The following is a 20,934-nucleotide window of genomic DNA, read 5'->3' as shown; positions in this document are numbered from 1 at the left end:
ATATTATTGGGTTTCCGTATTTTCATATTAACGAGTTAAATACCTAAATCTAAAATATACAAATGTTATACCCAAAAGGGCAAAACTAAGTAAATTAAAGTAAAAATAGCACAGACAAATTAAAATAAAATAAATCCTACTAAAATTAATTAGTCCTTCAACATAGCAGGGAAAGTATCTTTAATTGGATTTATCCTCTGAATAGTCCAATCTTATCTCTTTCGGATGTTATTTATTTTTTATTTTTTCTCTTTACCAAATTAATTACTCTTACTAAAATTAATGTACACACTACTGAGTACTGAATTTAATACTGTCGCTGTTTGACAACATTCAATTCCTGTCTCATTGTCTGAAAACACCCTCAACCCTAGTGTCCCTCTCTCTTTACAACTCAGTCACTCACTCTCAATGCCACAGCCACCACACGCCGCCGTATAGCTCCGCCTCCTCTTTGGCATCCCCAAAAAATCACATCTTTTCGCGTTCTATCAATTTATTATCAGTTTTAAGCTTTTAATTTATCTGCAATACAGGGTAACTGTAGTTTATGAGCATGGCGGAAAATGAGACTAGTGTAGATGATCAGAAGGAGGTGAGCGAGCCTCCCAAGTCGCCGTGGAAGACTCCGGCGGCGACCGATACTCCGTCGTCGCCGGCGGCGGATACTGATTCTGCTTCATGGCCGGCACTTTCTGATGCTCAGCAGATGCTTAAGACTAGTGATTCTAACTCCGCCGCCAAGTCTCCCTTACTTCCTCCGCTGCCGGAGACTGATAGCTGCAATGCTGCTTCTGAGAAGGTTTACTTTTTTGTTACTGGATTGATAATTTATTATACTGTCAGTTACTGTTACCATTCTTAAAAAAAAACGAACCTTTTTTTTATATACTGACAGTGTAGAATATTCATGTGTTACATGTGAATGCATATATTCATGGTGAAGGAAGGAGAAAAAAGTTGAGCATTGGAATGGAGATACTTTTACTATGACATTGTTTGGGATAGAACTAGTAAATATTTTGCACACTTAAAAAATTATTTGGTTGAATAACGAAATATTTCAATTTATTGGTGAAGGAAAAAAAAAACTCAATGAGGAATTAGATTTGCATCATTTTGATGTCAATAAAGCCGATGTATACAAGAGAATATCCGGAAGTGAATGAATTCCGGAAGGTAGAATTATGAAGAAAGAGAACTGAGAAAACTTTTATTGACATTGTTAGTTGACAATATACCAGTATTATGTAGGAGTTTTGAGATAGATCAAAGAAGGAATATTTTACTAATTACAGGATTACTAATTGTTTTGTTGAAAAAGTAGGTTTTTAGTAATTATGACATAACCATTACGAATGATTTATACAATATTTTTGATAATTCCTTTAACTTTTAACAATCATATGGTTATAGAATATTCTGAATGATCCACTTTTAACACACCTTCTCAATTCAAGGAAGTGACCATTTTAGATAGATATTTGAAGAAGTTGAAAAAGTCAGTGGTCGAATGACCTGAAGAGGCAGTGTCGGTGGTGCGTCTACTGTAAGAGGCATTGTTGGTACAGTCACGAAAAAACATTGCTGCCTGAAATGGCCGAATGCTGGTTGGAATAGGTCTAGTGCAATCAGATTATCGTAAAGAGGCCCGTTGCCGTTGGAATAAGGCCAAATTGGTTACTGAAAAAGGGGTGGCATTGCTGAACAATTGCTAGAAAAGAGGCGTGCTGCTGCTGAAAGTCACCCGGGTGGATATTGAGGACTTATAGAGCTGATGCCATGTAGTTTGAGATTAAGGCATATTTTTATAGTTGCCGTTTTATCTGCAATATGTGCTTTTCTCCCATCTGTACCGTGTGTCAAAATATCCTTTGTCCGAAAATTTTGCAAGGTAGTGCACCATAACTAGTATTCAAATAGATTTATCATGTTGCAACTTTGTTTGGTCATTACGCCTCTTTAGATTTATTTATTCTCTATTACCATGAATTATAATGTATTACCATGAAATATATTTGATGGTATATTGTCTTGTAGGTCCGAGGTGAGCAGCCAAAGTTCCATGGATATTCTAGTGCCAAATCGTCAAATAAGTCATCATCCGCACCTCAACAAAAAGCAGGCCCCAGGCACAACCAAAATGGTGGGCAATCATTTCCTGTACCCTTGGCTTACCACCACCCAGGATATCCTCCTTTTTATCAAAATATGGTACCTATGCCACATATTCCTCTTCCGGGGTATGCTTACCAGCACCCTCGAGGGCCTTTCCCTGGAGCTGAAGGTCATGTGGCCAGGTCTGATGGTGATGCTGCAGCCCAAGCTTTTGTACCCCCTATAAATGGTGGGTTTCGTCCCCCATCACGAGTGGATCCAAATGACTTCGATGCCAAATTCTACAGAGGAAGACCTAATACACAAGAACATGGTGGGCAGTTTAGTCCAGCCTTGTCTAGTCAGCGTCCTGTAGGTTCTAAAGATGACATTCAGTTACAACAGAGTATGGGACTAAGGCCTTTCCTAAGGCCCCAATTTTTTGCTCCAGCTCCGGGCTACATAGATGGTGCAAATTTTTCAGGTAATTTACGCATAACTAGTTTTCTGAATAAGTGATCACATCACTCTTGAAATACAAATAAGGGAATATGGTTTTACCATTAAATGTTGCTTGACTGCCACTCGTCTTTTAGCACGTAACTAGCAATTTGGTACTGCTCCTATTTCTCCCTCCCTTATACTTACTGGACCTTTGTGATGACAGTAATATCGTCCTTATCAACTGTGCTCCCTTCCCCTAACCAGCTGGTATTTCCATCTCTTATGTGCTGTCATCCCTATCACCGTTAATAGTTGTTTATTTATTCATGAAGTTATTCTTAGTTTTTGATTTGTTTTTAAATGACAATGACCATTGGCTATTTTACAGGTCCTCCAGGAGCTATATACTTTCTTCCTCCTCCATCTCCAGGTTCTGTAAGAGTGCCTTACCCACCTTTCTTTGTCCCACATCCTGTCAGCTCCGGAGCCTCTACTCCACCATCACCTACATTAGCTTTGAGAGAGAGCATAATTAAGCAAATTGAGTACTATTTCAGGTACTATATCAGGAAAAGGTTTTATTTATGTTATTTGTCACTATGTTTTCTTAATATATGTAATATGTAATTATTCCCTGATTGTGGTATTGGCTAACTGCATTGATATCACATAGTTACAGTTGTAAGCTTGAAGGGCAGGAATAATAGCTTTTTCATGGAAACTCCTTTAAAATAAAGTTTTGAAGTTCATAAAATTCATAACATGCTGGACATTCTAGACTGCTTAGTATTTTAAAGTTTTTAATCTAGGTCTGTCTCTGTATTTTCACAGTATCAGCTTGATACTGTTTTAAATAAAATATTCACCTTATCTCAAAAAATTTAAGAAAACAGGAGGAATGATCCCTCCTTTTAGTGGATTTACATTTCAAGTAGTAGTTTTTTTATTAGAACATTTCATTTCAAGAAGTATTGGTGCAGAGATGCAACTCTTGTGGGTCAATTACTTTACCTGCAATATGTCCTACAAAATTTTGACTACTATAGATTGACATCGAGAACATGTGCCTTTTTCTTGGCAGTGATCAGAATTTGCAGAATGATCACTACTTGCTTTCCTTGATGGATGATCAAGGATGGGTTCCAATCTCTATTATTGCCGGTTTCAAAAGGGTACAATCTCAAAATTTCTCAGATATGCTTACATTTATGCTAAAGTGACTGATAGGTTGCACCGTTGCAGTGCTTTGTTTCTATATTGAAGTCCATCAAATTTTGTTTAAAATTTTTTCATGTGTGAAACCTGTAGTTGGATTAGTCCATTATATTGTTTTCTTTTACTTGGTGTGACACATTTAAGCATCTATCATTTTCTTTTTCATTTGTGTTTCAGGTTAAAAAAATGAGTACAGATATAGCATTTATCATTGATGCATTGCAGGCTTCAAGCACTGTTGAAGTTAAGGTAAAGTGTTCTCCCTTTTGCCGGGGTCTCCAACTGGCTCTTTCCTTTTCCTGTGGCAGCAAAAAGAGTAAATTTCCCAATTAATTTTTACATATAAGTTCCTATTTCCTCAAACTAAGTTTGTTCATATTGCATCCTCAACATTTAATATTGGTTCCAAAATGGTCGCTTGGTGTATTGTTGGGCAGACAAAGACCTATAATGCCCTTTTGGATTAAACATGAAGTAAAGAAACTCAGAACAGCAGAAGAAAATAAAAGAAAAAGTAAGGCAAAGGTTAAACAAAAAACAAAAGAAACAGAAAGGTAAAATTCTAACCTATAGGTTTCCCTCCTTGGTTTTCCTTCTTATTTGCTCCCCCCCTCCCTGGTCTTTCCTCTGCTACTTCCTTCACACCATTATTTGCAATAAGAACTAAAATTCATTCGAAGACAAATTTGCAACTTGGGTAAAGTATTGAGACTAATTTGGCAATTTGCTAGTGCAAAGAGCTTTGAGTTATCCTATCAATACATTTATGTCTTTCCTCTTTGCCTTTTACATTTACTTCTGTACCTTTGTCTTTATTTGTTCATGTGTAGTTTGCTTAATTTCTGTAGGGTGACAAGTTGAGAAGACGTGATGAATGGTCAAAGTGGGTTTCAGCTAGTGCTGATCAGAAATCATCCCCTTTGTCTCCAGTGGAACACCTAGTGGGGAAGGTTGTTCTCGATATAAAGAATGAGGAGGTCAAAGAAAATAAAGAGGATGGAACTCAAGTGACATCTTCCCAAGAAAATCGTTCTGTAGGTGATGAGCTTCCATTATTAGAGAAACATGCTAAAAAAGTATCAGTTTTTGGTAAAGCAGAAAACAGTAGGAAGAAATCTGGGTTCCATGGCTCAACTCACAGAGTTGACAAAGGAAGTGATTCAAGAATGGTGATGGCGTCAGATGCTGTAGATGACTTATCTAATGATTTCTCAAGCACTTTTATGCTTGATGAAGAGATGGAGCTTGAGCATAAAAAGGACCAGCTCTCTTTGAGTGGAAGGTATAGATGATTGCTGTAACTTGATTTGTGCATTTTCTTACCTGAATTGGGCTGGGCTTGGTCTTGGTTTGCTTCATAGCTTGTTCTGCAGTCTTGTATCGATACAAGGATATGTGGATGACTGGCTCTGCTGTTTACTTGTTCAGCTTATCTAATGCTATTGGGTCATATTATGCTTCATTTGCTTGTACTCATTGCAACTCTTATCATCTTTTTCCTCCCAGAATCTATCCACTTTGGTTCATATTATAGGTGTCTTCTTGTTCATCAGTAGGGGCAAGGTGAAAGCCTGCTTTATATGCATTTTTAACATTTGCCCCCCCCTCCGAAAACTCATATTGCGATACTTATATCCTTGTTCCTTCATAGGTTGGGGATTGGTGTGTATCTGAAGAAGATTGGTTCTGCTCGCGGGCATAAATAAAAAAATATATAGCTTTTGTGTGTTAATCTTCTTGCTATAGCTGGTAGGAGGTCATCTGCTTGCCCAAAATAGGTTAAAAATGTTAAGTAATGATATATAATTACGAGCTTCTGAGATGAGACTAAGAAAGAAAAAGAATTTATCATAATTGCTTTCACTGTTATCTGATTTTCTTTGTTAACTCCACATGGAACAACAAAATCGTACTGTGAGGACAAACTTATATGAGCAAATCTCTTTTACTGTTTCTCTATTGCTAACTGTATTGTTAACATCTTGGTGGTCTTGCTCTATGAAGAGTTGACGAGGAAGATGATGAGATGGATGTTAATGATGAGGCTATTGAGAAACTTGTCATTGTAACTCGGGTAAGAAAATTGCTTTCCATGTCATTTATGTGGGTGATTTCAGTTCCAAAGGCAACCTTTTGGAAGTTGGCATGTGTTTTGACTTTACATGGTTTTATGTCAAACTTACTCCTAAGAGTTCTACTACATGCATTAGACTCCTATTTTATGTTACAAGTACTATCAGATCTTGTGTATTCTTGGTGATACTCCCCCTGTCCCAATTTATGTGTCATACTTTCCTTTTTAGTCTGTTCCAACAAGAATGTCATACTTAGGTAGAAACAATTTAACTTTAAACTTCCTACTTTATCGTTAATGAGATGATTTATAGCCACACAAATATCTATAGCTTGTTTTAGACCACAAGTTTCAAAAGTTTTCCTTTATTTCTTTAACCGCGGTGAGTCAAACACCACCATATAAATTGGGATGGAGCATTAGTTTCTAGATGCATAAAATGGGTGATCTTAAAATTTGATTCATTTGTTCATTCGCTGATTGACATAGGAGTTACATTGTGTATTACCTTCATTACATATCACAAATCCCATTATATTTTCTTGGTTTATAGTGCCTGTAATAGGTATCTTAATTTGGGTCAAAATTAAGATGTGTGGGCGTGCTTACTAGTAGTAGTCTTTCCCTTTGGGTCTAACTGATCTTCTGAGTATGCAATTATGAGATGGTAGTCCAAGGTCCCATTCACTATTTGTTCCAATGTAGTAGTGAAAGAATTCATGGGATTTGAATTACATAATTCAATGTTTTGTTCATTTCCTTATTGATGCCTATGCATCATTTTGTACTTCGGCAACGCGGGGCCTCAGGTAGTTGACCACATCTAAGTAGTAGACTGAATGAACTGCTGTTGACTATTTAATTTATATAAGAGGTCTTGGGAGATGAAAAGATTATAGCTTATTATTACTTACATGAAGTATTGGTTATTAAGTTGCCTGACCTAAGTTGCTCGGACACGGGTACGGGTGTCCGGCACGAGTTCGGATCTAGAGGTCGGATCCTTCGAGATGTAAATTCTAAGATTCGGGGATATGGATCCTAGCACGGATACGTGTGCGGGGATCCGACTAAAATAATTTTTAAAAATATAAAAATATCTCTAAATTATGATAAATTTTGTGGAATACTTACGTATTGCTTGTAAAGTGTGAATTTCTTTTTTATTCTCAAGTTGTAGATAAGTAAATGATTGATCTCAACTTTCCATCCTAGTTAATGACAGCCATATCTGTGGTTGGTATGTATAAATTGATGCTTTCATTAGATTCTATCTTTGTGTACTCCTTAGTCCTTACAAGATTTTGATTTGCCCAGCCTTAATTTGCATAAGTGAGTAGGATAATTTGTATTGGTGAGAGACAATAAGTTTGAAAACCAGTTGTTCTAATTTGGCCAAATTCATGAAAAAGCTAAGACACTGCTACTGATGCAGCCCAGGAGAAGCCTGTGGAAAATGATTTTAGGAGCTATTATGTTTACACAGGATTTCCGTTGCCCTTCTTCTATTTCTTCTACACTACTGAGCTGAATTAGTGTTTAATTAGGCTAATTATCTCATCTGTTTGGTTTGGATACAGAACACTCGGACATCTCAGGTATCCGGAACTGTTGGAAAAGAATCAAAACCAATATCTACTGAGCTTGCTTCTGCAATAAATGATGGCCTCTACTTCTATGAGCAGGTTGGTGGTTGCTTTTTTGAGATCATGCTTGGCTTATTCAACTTATATAGTATTAGAATGTCTTGAAAACTTTCTCATCTTTCAGGAGCTTAAAGCTACGCGATCCAGTCGTAGATCTAACAACTCCAGTTATGGCTCTAGAGATGAGATTACGAGGTCTTCTGGTACAGCTGCTGCTTTATCAAAATCAAAGTATGCTGATCATTCTTCTGGAGGAAAAAACAGCGAAGGCACTGGAAATTCTAATTCTCGAAGGAAGCAAAACAAAGGATTTACTAAACCGCATCCAATACATAAGCAGCGGCTGTTTTCAGGAAATTACCGAAATCATGGGATTTCTCGGAACACTGTAGGAACAATATCTGAAAGTCCACCTAGCGATTCAGTTGGGTTTTTCTTTGGTTCTACACCTCCTGATAGTCATGTGTATGTTCTGAATCCCTAGACGTGGTCTAATGGAGTGTATATTGTTATATGTTTGATTGTTTAATTATTCCTTAAAGAGCAAGAATGCAAGTCTATGATGATCAAAATAAAAGAAAAGAGAGCACAATGCTAGTCTATGAAATTTATTAATATCAGAGAATTGTAAAAAAGGTTCTGGTGTGCCAAACAGTAAACTTAGTATACCTGCACTCTTATGTTTCCAGGTCAAGGCCTTCAAAGTTGAGTGCCTCCCCGCATAGCAATCTTGCTAGTAGTAGTCCGCCTGTGGGTTCCATGCCGAAACCATTTCCACCTTTCCAGCATCCAAGTCATAAGCTTCTACAAGAAAATGGTTTTACACAACAGCTGTGAGTAGATTTACTTTTATAAGGAACTGATGTTCTGTGAATTTTGTATTCATGTGCATGCATTTGTTCATGCACAAATCTGTATGTAAACCGATTTATACATATATTTCTTGTGCATTTTCTTTTACCTCCTGAGTGTTGGTTTTGGGTTTTCCACCTTTTAGGTACAAGAAGTATCATAAGCGCTGTCTGAGTGATCGCAAGAAACTTGGAATTGGTTGCAGTGAGGTGCCTACTTCCCCTTAATTTTGGTTCTGCATTTCCTTGTGTTTGGATTCACCAGTTCCTTAGATAGCATCACCCTTTACTTGAGGATGATAGAAAGGAAACAAAGAGGAGTTATATTAAATCTAATGAGAATGAATTGCCTCTTATAGAAAGTGTTTAAAATGTGGGGAATATCACTTCAATTCTGCAAGTTCATTCGGGGGTGAGATATGGAAATATAACTCATCTCTATATGAAAAATGTGAAATTTGTTTGATTATCTTATTGATTTTGTTCCTTTATGGTTTTTGTTTTGATAAGTCAAAATTCATTTCATTTCTTCTAAAAAAAGTCAGAAGTCACTTCATTATTGTTGCACCAAGATAGTGCCAAAAATTTACAAGAATGTTCTAACATTAAGTTTCCAAAAAATCTATCCAACTATTTACACAAATTAAAAATTTCCCGTGCAAATTTTTAGTACCTAGAAGCGACTGTTTATAATCAACCTATAAAATAAATATCTACAGATAGTACTGTTCTCTTTACCTAAAAGGTTCTGTTTGTTAACAAAACCACATGTAAAATACATCTATAAAAATGACAGTTCTCTTGAATTTGCATATCCGATATCGGTTGAAAGGAAATCACATGAATGCTTTCAAAATTTTGAAATAGCAATATTCTTCCTCTTCAATCGCGTGAACTCATAGTGGAGGTCTCTGACTCATCTCTCTGTGTATACACATGTATGATGTATCTATTTGTCCGCCTACTGCCCATTTGGCCATCCATTTGCGTGCCTAAAGTGCATAATTTTAACTCTACAGGGTTCTTATCTTTTTGGTATGCAGGAAATGAATACACTGTACAGGTTTTGGTCGTATTTTCTGCGAAACATGTTTATACATTCTATGTACAATGAGTTCCAAAAGTTGGCTCAAGAAGATGCTGCTGCTAATTACTACTATGGGATGGAGTGTCTGTTTAGATTTTATAGGTATGGTTTACATGTCCTAAAAAAAGGGGTATGGTTTACATCCCATTGTTAATGACAGTTTAGTTTGCTGCCCTTTTACTTCTGAACTCTTACAGCTGGTACTTTTCTTATACACCTCCATGTAATGCAACTTCAGCAGTTACCCTTTTCAGCAGTTAGTTGCCCTTTCCTTCTCTGACATACTTTCTTTAGACACTCATTATACTGTTTTTCTTGTTTCAGTTATGGTTTGGAAAAGGAATTTAGAGAGGATCTTTATGAGGACTTCGAGAGATTGACGCTTGACTTTTACAATAGAGGAAATGTTTATGGCCTTGAAAAGTACTGGTAATTACCTTCACTTTGTTTGAAAATCCTCATTTCATTCCCTTTTCTCCCGCATGCTTTCTTAGTGACACCCATGGGACTGAAAAGAACTGGGAACCAATAATGAACTTGAAATCAACGTCTGTACCAATTGAGCCCTTGAACACTTTCGACTAAGTAAAACAAATCCTATACCTAACTTAGACTTGAATTCTATGTGATTATCGAACAAAAAGTGGGAGGGGCCCCAGGGCTTAGTTCAAGTGGCAAAGGTTGAGGGACTTGTGACTTAGGTCACATGTTCGAGCCCTATGCCATGCAAACTATGCCTGATATTTAAGTGGAGAAGGGTAGAGGGGCGCGCCACCATCCCCGAGTTTCGAAGGCTGTGGTTGGTCCTAAGTGTTGGTCCCAGACAAAGTTACCGGTCAAAAAAAGTTGGGAGGGTGCCCCATATATCTGAAGGGGGCAATGGACAAAAGGAGCACATGCATCTGACCACTGTTTCCCTGTGTCAAGGGAGAAGCAAGAAGGTTTGGGGAGGTGTTGTGAAAGGGCGGATGTAGAGTTAGTTTTAGGAGATAATATGTAGATTAACACGCTATTGTTGATTTCAAGATTTTGTAGGACTTCCAATTGCTAGTATATTTTGCTCTTACTAACGTGATTGTTATTACTGGGTACTATCTTGTACCTCACGGATATACTAACATGATCCTACTGCAATCCTTCTTGAAGGGCTTTTCACCATTTTCGTCAGCAGCGAGGTCAGAAAGCACCTTTGAAGAAGCATCCGGAACTGGATAGGCTACTCAGAGATGAGTTTCGTAGTTTGGATGACTTCAAACATGCCAGGGGGGCAACTGCAAGCGTGAAGGAGGCCGGTCATTAGCCAATGCGTGATTCTCAGCTTCATTGAACTGTCTCTCGCAAATTTTGAAGCCTTACAGTCCATAAAATGAGCTCAAGTTGCCGAATTACCTTTCAGAGATGATCAAGATTCAAGGCCAATTTTGTATATAGTGCCTCTGTGAAGTTATTCTTACCTCCGAGGCCGACCAAAAATTTTCCTATGGGGATTTTACCTTGTGGTTTTCTCTTGTACTTCATTTTAGGATTGTTTAAGGGTGTACATACGGGAAGAATTTTTAATCAAAATAAAAAATAAAAAAACAAAAAGTTTTGACTTGGAGGTAACTGAGTTTCATAATTTCTATTTTATTATCTGTAATTTTTCATGGTCTTGGATTTGTTGGGTGGTTTAGCGTCCAAAATTGTGTTGCCAGAATGAGCTTGGAGCATGGTTCAAACTTCAAACTCGAAATATTATTTGCAAAGTAATGTTTGTTTTGCAATTTTAACTTGAGGTTGAAAACTGATTTGAAGAGTATTTCAAGTGGAATATTATTGTCGCTCACAAGACTTTAAACTTGGCTTACGTAAGACTACCTATTGTGAATCAACATATGAGATTTTATGCCTAAGCTAAATTGTAAAGTTGCATCTTAATGAGTTGTTTACTGGTCGAAATATCATCTCGGATTGGCTATATTTGTTTAGCCAATTGTAATGACGCAAAATATGCAAATAAGGATTATCCAAACGGAAAATTATTTCAAGATTTCTCTGGGTATAAATTTTAGCTCTACTGTGAAAACCATTGAGACAAAAACCATATCCGTCACCTTTTGTATGGAATTTATTATATATGCAGCAATATATTGCATATGGATATGAACCTGAAATTCGTTATTAGAGATTAAACATTCTCAGGTATCATGCCTACAAGTATAATGGCATTTTTGTTGGGAATTAAGAAGAAATCATGTCCATTAATTAATACCAATTTTGGAGTTATTGATGTTTAAAGAGCTCACGACCTATAACAATTCTTCTGATTTCACTAGTGCCTGCTGCAATCTCATACATTTTGGCATCTCTCAGTAGACGTCCAGTTGGGTACTCATTTATATATCCATTTCCACCTAGACATTGAATAGCCTGCAATTGGTCACTTAGTCATATTATTAGACTTCGATTTAAATTATATACACTGACAATTGTAGAGGGAAAATTAGGTTATCACCTGAAGAGCAACTTGAGTGGCTCTTTCAGCTGCAAGAAGTATGACCCCTGAACAATCCTGAGGGTAAGTTATAAACACTTCTATACTTCAAATTTTTATTCTCTGTATAAAGATTAATATAAATGACAAAAGGGAAAAATAAATGGTAGGTGTGGGAAATAGTCAAAGACCTTTGGGTCTATTTTTCCATTGTCACAGTCCTTCGCAACAGCATAGACATATGATCTGAAAAATATCCAAGGAAAACAACTATATATAACATAGAAGTAAGAATATACTACAAAGGAACAAACACATTGATTTAATTCGTTTCATATTCAATAATGCTAGCAAATTTGCATGAATTTGTTAGTTTCTTTGCCTAAACTTCACTTTTTCCTCCCCCCCTTCTAAAATGAAATTCTGACCTTGAAGATTGTAAAGCAGTGTACATATCAGCAAGTTTTCCCTGGAAGGAAAATGTCAAGCATCATTTTTAGGGGAAAACTTCTTTTAATGTAACAGAGCCACTATCAGATCAAATCATCCCATATAGTATATTTGTTGTACTACACGAGTAGAAGAAAAAATTGTTCGACTCTCCAAATAATAATAGTGAAACCGAGTTAATACAGTAGTACCTGTATAAGTTGATATTCGCCAATTGGTTTTCCAAATTGCTCCCTTTGTCGAACGTAAGGCAAAACAACATCCATACATGCTTGCATTATTCCAACAGGTCCTGCTGCTAAAACTACTCTTTCTAAATCTAGCCCAGACATCAGAACATAGACTCCTGTTCAGTTTTAAAAAAACAAAATTACCGCATTGCCAAAGTTTTTTAAAACAATTTATGTTGAGATTAATAAAAAAATTCTTACCTTTTCCTTCCTGGCCTAGAACATTTTCTTTAGGGACAAAGCAATTCTCAAATACAAGTTCACACCTGTAATTTTGAGTTCAGCCAATTGTTAGGCTACAATGAGACCAAAATAATTTCATAGAGGGGAAGAAATTTTTGTACAACATACTTTTGTGTGTAAAATAGTCTTTTTTTTCCCATTGATTTTGCAATGTAGAAAAGCAGTGAAATAATTAGTAGAAAAATAGCAAGAACGTTTAGTACCAATAAATATTCTTTAGCAGCAAGATGCATTCCGCGTAATTATGATTTGAACAGTTCAACTTAATTACTTATTACTCCTATTATTTTAGATAAACTTACGTATCACTTCCTCGCATCCCAAGTTTGTCCAACTTCTGGGCAGTTGAGAATCTGCATTTTCAGCAAAATAAAGAAATTGTAACTTACCTTATAATTTGACCGTATATAAATTGTATAAGTGAGAGATGCATACCCAGGCATTCCTTTCTCAATGATAAATGCTGTAATTCCTTTTGAACCAGCTGTTGTATCTGTTTTTGCATATACAATCTGATCCAATGTTCGACACAAATATTGTACCATCAAAAAAAATTAAGAAGACAATTTGTGGCTAAACTTCAACTCCTCAAGATTGAAAAACAAAAAGGTCTATACATCGGATAATATTCCTTGGAAACAATAATTAATGTACATATACATCTGCTTTTGTGTCTTCGTATGATCTATAGGTCACGGATTCGAACCGTGGAAGCAGACACTAATATTTGCATTAGGGTAGGCTGTACATTATGTTCCATTGAGGTGCGGTCCTTCCGCGGACCCTACGTGAATGTGAGATGCTTTGTACACTGAACTGCCTTTTTTACACATCTGCTTTTGATCTTAATTTTTGAGGAATTGATAGACATTATATTTACTTTGTATCATGTGAGTATTTACTGAAGTATTAAGCAAAAAAGTAAGAAGAGATATATACCAAAGTGTTTGCAACAGGACCATTGGTGCACCACATTTTATTCCCATTTAAGACATAGCCACTATCCACACGATCGGCTCGACACTTCATACTAACAACATCTGAGCCAGCTGAGCAACATGAAAAATTGAAAAAAAACAGTATAAATACAGTTCTTCTCTTGAAAAGGTACGTAACTGGCTAAGTTTCTAAGAATATAGAGTTATTAAGTGCTTATTTTTTAACCATATGGGTTAATATGGAAAGCTGGAAAAGCTTAGGGACTGTAATGTACATTTTTACCTTTTCTTTCTGAAAGTTTCTGTTTTTTCTCTTGTCTTGTAAAAGAGAAAAAATTAACTATAAATTACCAGTTTAAAAAAAAAACAATTACCATTAGGTTCACTCATGGCTAGTGCTCCAATGTGATCCCCACTGATAAGCTTCACAAAATAAAGTCGTAGAGATAGTTAAATCGGTACTCAAGCGTTATATACAAACACAATTTTAATTTATGCATTCAAACGGATAATAATAATGTATCCCGTGTATTCCCACAATTGAAGTTTGAACATTCAAATAGAAGACGGAAAAAAAGAAATTAAGAGAAATGGAAATTGCAAGAATGGAAGTAGAACCTTTGGCAAATACTTTTCCTTCTGCTCAGGTGTTCCATTTCTCACCTACAAATTGTCATCAAATCGTCTTGTCATTGTATATAGTACAACTATTTGAACATGTTGTACTATGCCTATAAAGCATATAAAGTTGATAGAGTGAAAATTCTTATAAATACAAACTTAATATGTGGAAAAAGAATATTATATAAAACTCCTGATATGAGTCATATATTATATAGTTATTACCAATTGGTTAATGCAAACGTTGGATTGAACGCCGTAGGAAACGGCAACAGCACCAGAGGCACGGCTAATTTCTTCCAAGGCAATGCAGTGATACAAATAGCCAAGATTCAGACCTCCATATTCCTCTACCAATTAAGAAGAAAATAATTGGTAAATTTAATTAAAACTATCAAAATAATTCTCGGGATTGCTACACAAATAGCCCGCCAGATTCAACGTTGCTTTTTCTAGCCGGTATACATAAATTATACATACGCCGGCTATTTATAATTTAAGAGATTAGGAAAACGACTATTTGGGTTAATTTTTCAAAATTAATTATTTAATAAGGATTAAAATAATTTAGGTGTGGTTCCAAAGTACTATGCAAAATAAAAATAAAAATGGAGAATCTTAGGGATATTAACTTTCAATTTAACTAATACTGAATTCTTCCTCGGATTCGATGGCTTCACGCCCTCTTCAATGTGTAGGAAGCCTATTTTATATTTACTTTTGCCTTTAATTACAAACTATAGCTAATAAAAAAATTAGGTATATAGAACAAGTTAGACGGACACTATTTTGTACTTTTTGGATTGATAAAATATCATAAGATGATATAACATCAACAGTAACAATTACTAAAAACCTATAATAACCACAATCTAGGTGTTTTTAGTATGCCTCATGTAGGCGACATAAAATCAATTACTTTTTTCACAGTTATATATATTAGAAAATGGTGTATGTATCGAAAAGGTACAAAAACACATGTTGCTCGACACATGGTTATGTCTTTGTTTTCGTTTGACATTTAAAAAAAAAAAAAAAAAAAACTCTATTCCTTCCGACATATGTGATACATTTTGTTTTTCGAGATTCAAACTTTTTGAAATTTAACCAATAATTTTTCTAATAATATTGACACGAGAACAATTACAACTTATAGTACTTTTCGTATAATTTTAAAAGATTTAAATTTAAATTTTAAAATATTGAGTTGAACTAATCTAATTTAGCTTCAAATATTAGTCAAATTGACTTTCGATAAGCAAAATCTGTCATATAAATTAAAACATAAGGAGTAATATTCTTAATTTAACATTAACAATTGTTTTAGCTAAATTGAGAAATAAAAAAGGACCATTATGTTGGAATATTTAATACTAAAAATAAAGGGATAAAGTAAAGTAGGAATTTATGACCCCCTACCTTATACTTTGAGAAACTTTATCATTTATATGAGCCGCCATAAATAAAGTTTTTAAGTCTTTCATTTTCTTCAACGACTCCACTACAGAAGAGTGAAGACGATATAATAATCCTATAAAGCTAATTATCATTTCAATTGGATAGGTATGATCTATTATTCCCTTTGTCTATATTGCTTATATGGAACTAATTAATATTTGTGTAATTATATGATGACTTATTTACCTGGTGCTGTTATTCCATGCAAATTAAAGTCCCCCATCAATTTCCACAAGTTAGCATCCTGAAGGAAAACAAGCTAGGAAAAGAGTCAAATAAATCTCCATTAACTATGTTTTGATTAAAATATTTAAACTTAGATAATAAAGATGAATTCTTAACCTTTGGGAAACTGTTGGTTCTGTCTATTTTTTCTGCAAAAGGGGCTATATTCTCTTGAGCAAACTTTGCTACACTTTCTTTAAACTGTAAAAAAGTTAAGCAAATAAAACTAATAAGAGGACTTTAACATAGAAAGAGAAAATGAAAAGTCAAGATAAAACAATCTTGTAAAGTACAAGTTACCCCCTCAAAAATAACTTATTGGTATTTGCAGCACAATACTTTTAACGATATTGGTACTTCAAGTCCAATTGGAAATTGAAATTGGAGACGATAAGAGAAGATAGAATAGTTTGACCTGTTTCTGAGTATCATCCAAGAGTAAGCAAGTAGAAAAGGCAGCTTGTTGTGGTTTGGAGTTTCTAAAGGAAAAGATTAAGGACCTCACTGCAAATAGTTTCTGCATCATCTTCTTCTTCTTCTTCTTTTATGGCTGTTTGATACTTAAGAGGAAGAAGACACACTTTGGCTTAAATGATTTTACCTGTAGAGATGTGGCTGATGAGATAATGAAAGCTGTACTGTACTTATATTGTGGAGTATATTAAAATAAAGTTGGTGCGGTCAGGCCAAGTCCTTAAATACTCAAACCAAACAATATACAAATTAAATGTGTGATTTTAATTTGCATTTGGTGAGAATACGTCATCATAACTTGCTCTACGAATCTATTAGGCTGAGGAATAATAAGGGGTCCCTTCGTTGTAAAAATTTATCCGAGTGTTTATATTAATTAATTATAATTTAATAATAATCATATTGTAAAGATGTGTGTCATGTATTTATTGAATTGATATAAATATTGTCTGATATGTATTTACCGTCGTGCGACCTTGTCTGCACAAATATCTATCTATATCTATACTATATTAAATGTAGAGTAATTTTCATGGGTGGTCATTCAACTTTGTATTCATTACGCAAAAGTAATTTTTTTTCTTTTTGCTACGTAAAAATCGTTCAACTTTGTGTTCATTACTCAAAAGTCATTTTTCTTTCTTTTGTTATACAAAAATTATTTTACTTTGCTCCATTTATCACAAAAGTCACATTGGCCAGATTTTATAATATTTTTACTTGAAAAGTCTATTATGTCCTTGACATTATAAATCCTCTCATTTATGTAACACCTTCTATATTATATACTATTTAATATATTTTCACCTAGTTATTTTATTTGTAATTAAAATAACTTTATATTATTTTATTTATTATTTTTATAATATATTCATACATTTAATTTTTCCATGGCACTCAATTTGTTTAATCATATTCAAACATGAACATATTTTAATAAGAATTTTAGAAAAAGTTTCAAAGATATTTGTGTTTAATATTAAGTTTTTAAAAGTTTTATATGTTAATATTATTTATTTGAAAGTATTAATCCGATGTGCCATTGTGCTAAATGTAAGTATTTTATTTATTGGATTAATGAATATGGTGTGGCTGATAAATCAGCGAGCTTTGATTTTATAAAATTTTTCATTAAAAATATTTCATTAAGCATGGTTAAGAACATGGACTTGAGATTTGTTCACGACATTGTTACTAACAAATTTAATAAGGCTACTTATATATTTTAAAATTAATGTTAAGAAAAAAGATTAAATGTACGAATATATTATAAAAATAATAAATAAATAAATATTAAATTATTTTAATTATAAATAAAATACCTGGGTAAAAATATATTATATAGCATATAATATAGAAGGTGTTGCATAGATGAGATGATTTATAATGTTAAGGGCATAATAGACTTTTCAGGTAAAAGGTTTGTAAAATCTGGTCAAAGTGACTATTGTGATAACTAGAGCATACTAAAATGATTTTTGTGTAATAAAAGAAAGAAAAGTAATTTTTGGGTAATGAACACAAAATTGAATTATTTTTACGTAACAAAAGAAAGAAAAATGACTTTTGGGTAATGAATACAAAGTTGAATGACCACCCATAAAATTTACTCTTAAAAGTATGAAGTCCCTTACCGAAATATCGTTTGTCTTTTTTACCCTTAAAAAATAGAGTTCATGTAAGATAAAATTATAATTAAATTATTTTTTAAATATTTAAAACTACAAACTTAACTAAAGTTTAATTATCAAATATTTCCCTATTTGAACTATGTATGAAACCCTTATATTTAGGACTTTAAACATCAAAGTTGGATTTCACCTATATAAAATCCTTACCTCATTTAAAAGATTTCACGGCTACAAATTCTTACCTCATTTAAATAGTGCAAAGTATTATAGGCCGACGTGAAAGTTTTGCCTACCACATAGGCCTTTGAAAGTTAAAATTTTAGTTATACGAAATGTTTTCTTTTCTGGAAAAGTTGTGGTCGAGTAATTGATTGAAATTTGCAAAGCGAGATAAGTGTCGTGGTTAACCTTGACTTGAGGGAATAGAACCCTTAAATTATTTGTTATGTGAGATACATGTGAATGACGTATAGGCGAGGTGACGAGTGTTTATACGTCGTCAAATTAATTGTTTGCATAATTATTTTAAGAATCATAAATCGTTTTAAATCATGAATTAATTATTATATTAATTGTTTCACTCATATTCCTTGCCAAATATTAATTCTTGAATTCCTGCAATAATTGTTACATGCTTATTTGACTTATGCGTCTTAATTGCTATTTGACATTTAGCATATTAAATATTAAACTGCCTATTTTCTCCCTGACTTGCACAATTAATTGCTACTTGTCATTGTTTGTTTCATAAATGAATTATAACTATTGTATGCCTCGATGCTTAATAATTTCTCATTGAACATGATATTTATTGGAGTAACCTTTGTTACATTTATGAGTTGATAAAATATATTGTGGGATCGGGTTGCACGCCGCAACGGAAATGAAAGTAAATATATTGGGGGATCGGGTTGCACGCCGCAACAGACTTATTTAAAAGTCCATATTGGGGGATCGGGTTGCACGCCACAACAAATTTATTTAAAAATCCATATTGGGGGATCAGGTTGCACGCCGTAACAGAATTAATTAAATGAATATATTTGAGGAGCGAGTTGTACGCTGCAACAGAATTGAATATGAATATATTGTGGGAGCGGGTTGCATGCTGCAACGGAAATTGATTGAAATAATAATGGGTTATGACTGCTGAGTTGGCTTCAACTATTAAAATGAGTTACCAGATTTATTTCTATTATTGTGGTTATTACTATTATTGCGTACATGTTAATGTAAGTGATCTGCCTTAGCCTCGTCACTACTTCGTCGAGGTTAGGCTCGACACTTACCAGTACATGAGGTCGATTGTACTGATACTACACTCTGCACTTCTTGTGCATATTTCGGAGTTGGTCCCAGCGACGTACCATAGATTTTCTCGGATTTCAGCTACTTAGAGGAGACTTGAGGTATAACTGCACAGCGTCCGCAGTTCTGAAGTCCCCGTCTACCTTATTTTAGCTGTGTGTTTGCTTTCAGACAACTTTATTTTATTCAGACCTTTATTTGTATTATTGTAGAAGCTCGTGCACTTGTGACACCAATTCTGGGATGGTATTTAGACATCACAATTTTTATGGATTATTCATTACATTTCAGACTTTACTTCCTCATTTATTTCTTTGTTATTAATCAATTTAAAATTGTTTTAAAATGAATAATATTATTCTAACGTTGGCTTGCCTAACAAGTGAAATGTTAGGCGTCATCACGGTCCCGAAGGTGGGAATTTCGGGTTGTGACAGTTGGTATAAGAGCACTAGGTTATATAGGTCTCACGAGTCATGAGCAAGCTTAGTAGAGTCTAAAGGATCGGTTCGGAGATGATGTATTTATCTCTTAGAGGCTATGAAGTTTAGGAATAATATCACTTCTTTCATTCCTTATCGTGCGATATTGATTTAGCTTGAAACATATATCTCGTATTCCTTTGTATCCACTCGTGTATGACATTGTGCACTCAGTATTAGTTGTGCGTCGACGCTTCGTGATGCCGCAGATGGACTACGAGGGAGACAGAGATGCTCAAACATTTCATCAACGTGTGGTTCCGATTGAAGATGCGGACGCATTGAGAGACCACACAGTAAATCATGTGGGGGGTGCAACGGACCTTGACATCTGGTTGGTTTATACGAGCTGTAAAAGTTAATATTGTGGATCATCGGACGTGGTGAACTATGACTTCGCGCCGAGTGGGAGAGTTCACTATCAATGGATGGATTGCGGGGTCATGTGTTATATCAGTTTTGGCCTGAAATGTATATATGTGGTACTGAAAGGTTCCCCAAAATTTACACATGTTTAAGGCCTGAGATTTTGTAGAGGATAAGGTTGGGACTTGCGGTATATCCGCCTACTTAATAATCTTATAATTCAGTACCAAAGGAGTTAGATAAGCAACTTTAAATTTATAGAAGGTCTACTCAGCGTGGACGTCATGGTTGCGGATTTTGGGGTACTTCGAAGGAAGTACAGTGGTTGACGAGATTCAGGACTATGTGGTTCGTGCCAAGATTTGTCTGTATAGAGCTCCACTTTTGTGATCGTTATGTATAAATAAGGGTAAGGGTTACCTCTGAGAAGAAACGAAGAGTATGTTAAGAAATGGGTCAGCTCAACAGTGTTGAGTCAGCATAACAAAAGATGAAATTGGCCTTGGGAGAGATAATTCTCCACATGTGTCTATGGCAAGCCTATGAAGAGGGCAGACCAGCCAATGCAACACTGCCCACTTGGCTCAGTTATCAGAAATGCTTTTGAAAGAGTTTATTCCC

The 20,934-nt window shown here is 34.8% G+C and overlaps 2 protein-coding genes across 4 annotated transcripts; one reads left to right on the top strand and one right to left on the bottom strand.

The window, feature by feature from the left end:
• Positions 1-342: 342 nt before the first annotated feature.
• On the top strand, positions 343-11,014 carry LOC104088916 (la-related protein 1A). 2 transcript variants are annotated; one of them, XM_009593680.4, is made up of 15 exons: positions 343-435; positions 537-802; positions 2,041-2,581; positions 2,930-3,098; positions 3,623-3,713; positions 3,934-4,005; positions 4,605-5,038; positions 5,761-5,830; positions 7,411-7,515; positions 7,601-7,941; positions 8,166-8,309; positions 8,474-8,537; positions 9,371-9,516; positions 9,739-9,843; positions 10,561-11,014. In XM_009593680.4, exons 2-15 carry the CDS (start codon positions 551-553, stop codon positions 10,712-10,714), a joined length of 2,688 nt encoding a protein of 895 aa, XP_009591975.1. In that variant the 5' UTR covers positions 343-435; positions 537-550; the 3' UTR covers positions 10,715-11,014. The 2 variants fall into 2 exon arrangements, with proteins under 2 accessions (XP_009591975.1, XP_009591974.1); XM_009593679.4 differs by having other exon boundaries at positions 397-802.
• A 468-nt stretch (positions 11,015-11,482) lies between these two features.
• LOC104088914 (2-methylacyl-CoA dehydrogenase, mitochondrial) lies at positions 11,483-16,713 on the bottom strand. Of its 2 annotated transcripts, none has more exons than XM_009593678.4 (15): positions 16,468-16,713; positions 16,170-16,253; positions 16,014-16,071; positions 14,595-14,719; positions 14,367-14,411; positions 14,123-14,171; positions 13,750-13,859; positions 13,246-13,322; positions 13,113-13,163; positions 12,769-12,833; positions 12,529-12,683; positions 12,316-12,356; positions 12,079-12,133; positions 11,909-11,955; positions 11,483-11,823 (listed from the first exon to the last, which is right to left on the bottom strand). In XM_009593678.4, the coding sequence occupies exons 1-15, from the start codon at positions 16,576-16,578 to the stop codon at positions 11,808-11,810; spliced, it is 1,089 nt and encodes a 362-aa protein (XP_009591973.1). In that variant the 5' UTR covers positions 16,579-16,713; the 3' UTR covers positions 11,483-11,807. The 2 variants fall into 2 exon arrangements, with proteins under 2 accessions (XP_009591973.1, XP_070033715.1); XM_070177614.1 differs by having other exon boundaries at positions 11,909-11,965; positions 16,468-16,710.
• Positions 16,714-20,934: the final 4,221 nt, after the last annotated feature.

The sequence above is a fragment of the Nicotiana tomentosiformis genome, chromosome 6, assembly GCF_000390325.3.
Source record: "Nicotiana tomentosiformis chromosome 6, ASM39032v3, whole genome shotgun sequence".
Lineage (NCBI taxonomy): Eukaryota > Viridiplantae > Streptophyta > Magnoliopsida > Solanales > Solanaceae > Nicotiana > Nicotiana tomentosiformis.
This window is presented reverse-complemented; position numbering and strand designations above follow the sequence as displayed.

What these genes read in the sequence shown, in the direction of transcription:
- LOC104088916 (XM_009593680.4), top strand. Translation starts at nt 551, where the DNA reads ATGAGCATGGCGGAAAATGAGACTAGTGTAGATGATCAGAAGGAGGTG. An exon ending in GCAATGCTGCTTCTGAGAAG is followed by an intron (nt 803 to 2,040) that starts GTTTACTTTTTT and finishes ATTGTCTTGTAG; the next exon opens with GTCCGAGGTGAGCAGCCAAA. An exon ending in TTGGAATTGGTTGCAGTGAG is followed by an intron (nt 8,538 to 9,370) that starts GTGCCTACTTCC and finishes TTTGGTATGCAG; the next exon opens with GAAATGAATACACTGTACAG.
- LOC104088914 (XM_070177614.1), bottom strand. Translation starts at nt 16,578, where the DNA reads ATGATGCAGAAACTATTTGCAGTGAGGTCCTTAATCTTTTCCTTTAGA. An exon ending in ACGTTTGCATTAACCAATTG is followed by an intron (nt 14,412 to 14,594) that starts GTAATAACTATA and finishes GACAATTTGTAG; the next exon opens with GTGAGAAATGGAACACCTGA. An exon ending in ATGGAAAAATAGACCCAAAG is followed by an intron (nt 11,966 to 12,078) that starts GTCTTTGACTAT and finishes ACTTACCCTCAG; the next exon opens with GATTGTTCAGGGGTCATACT.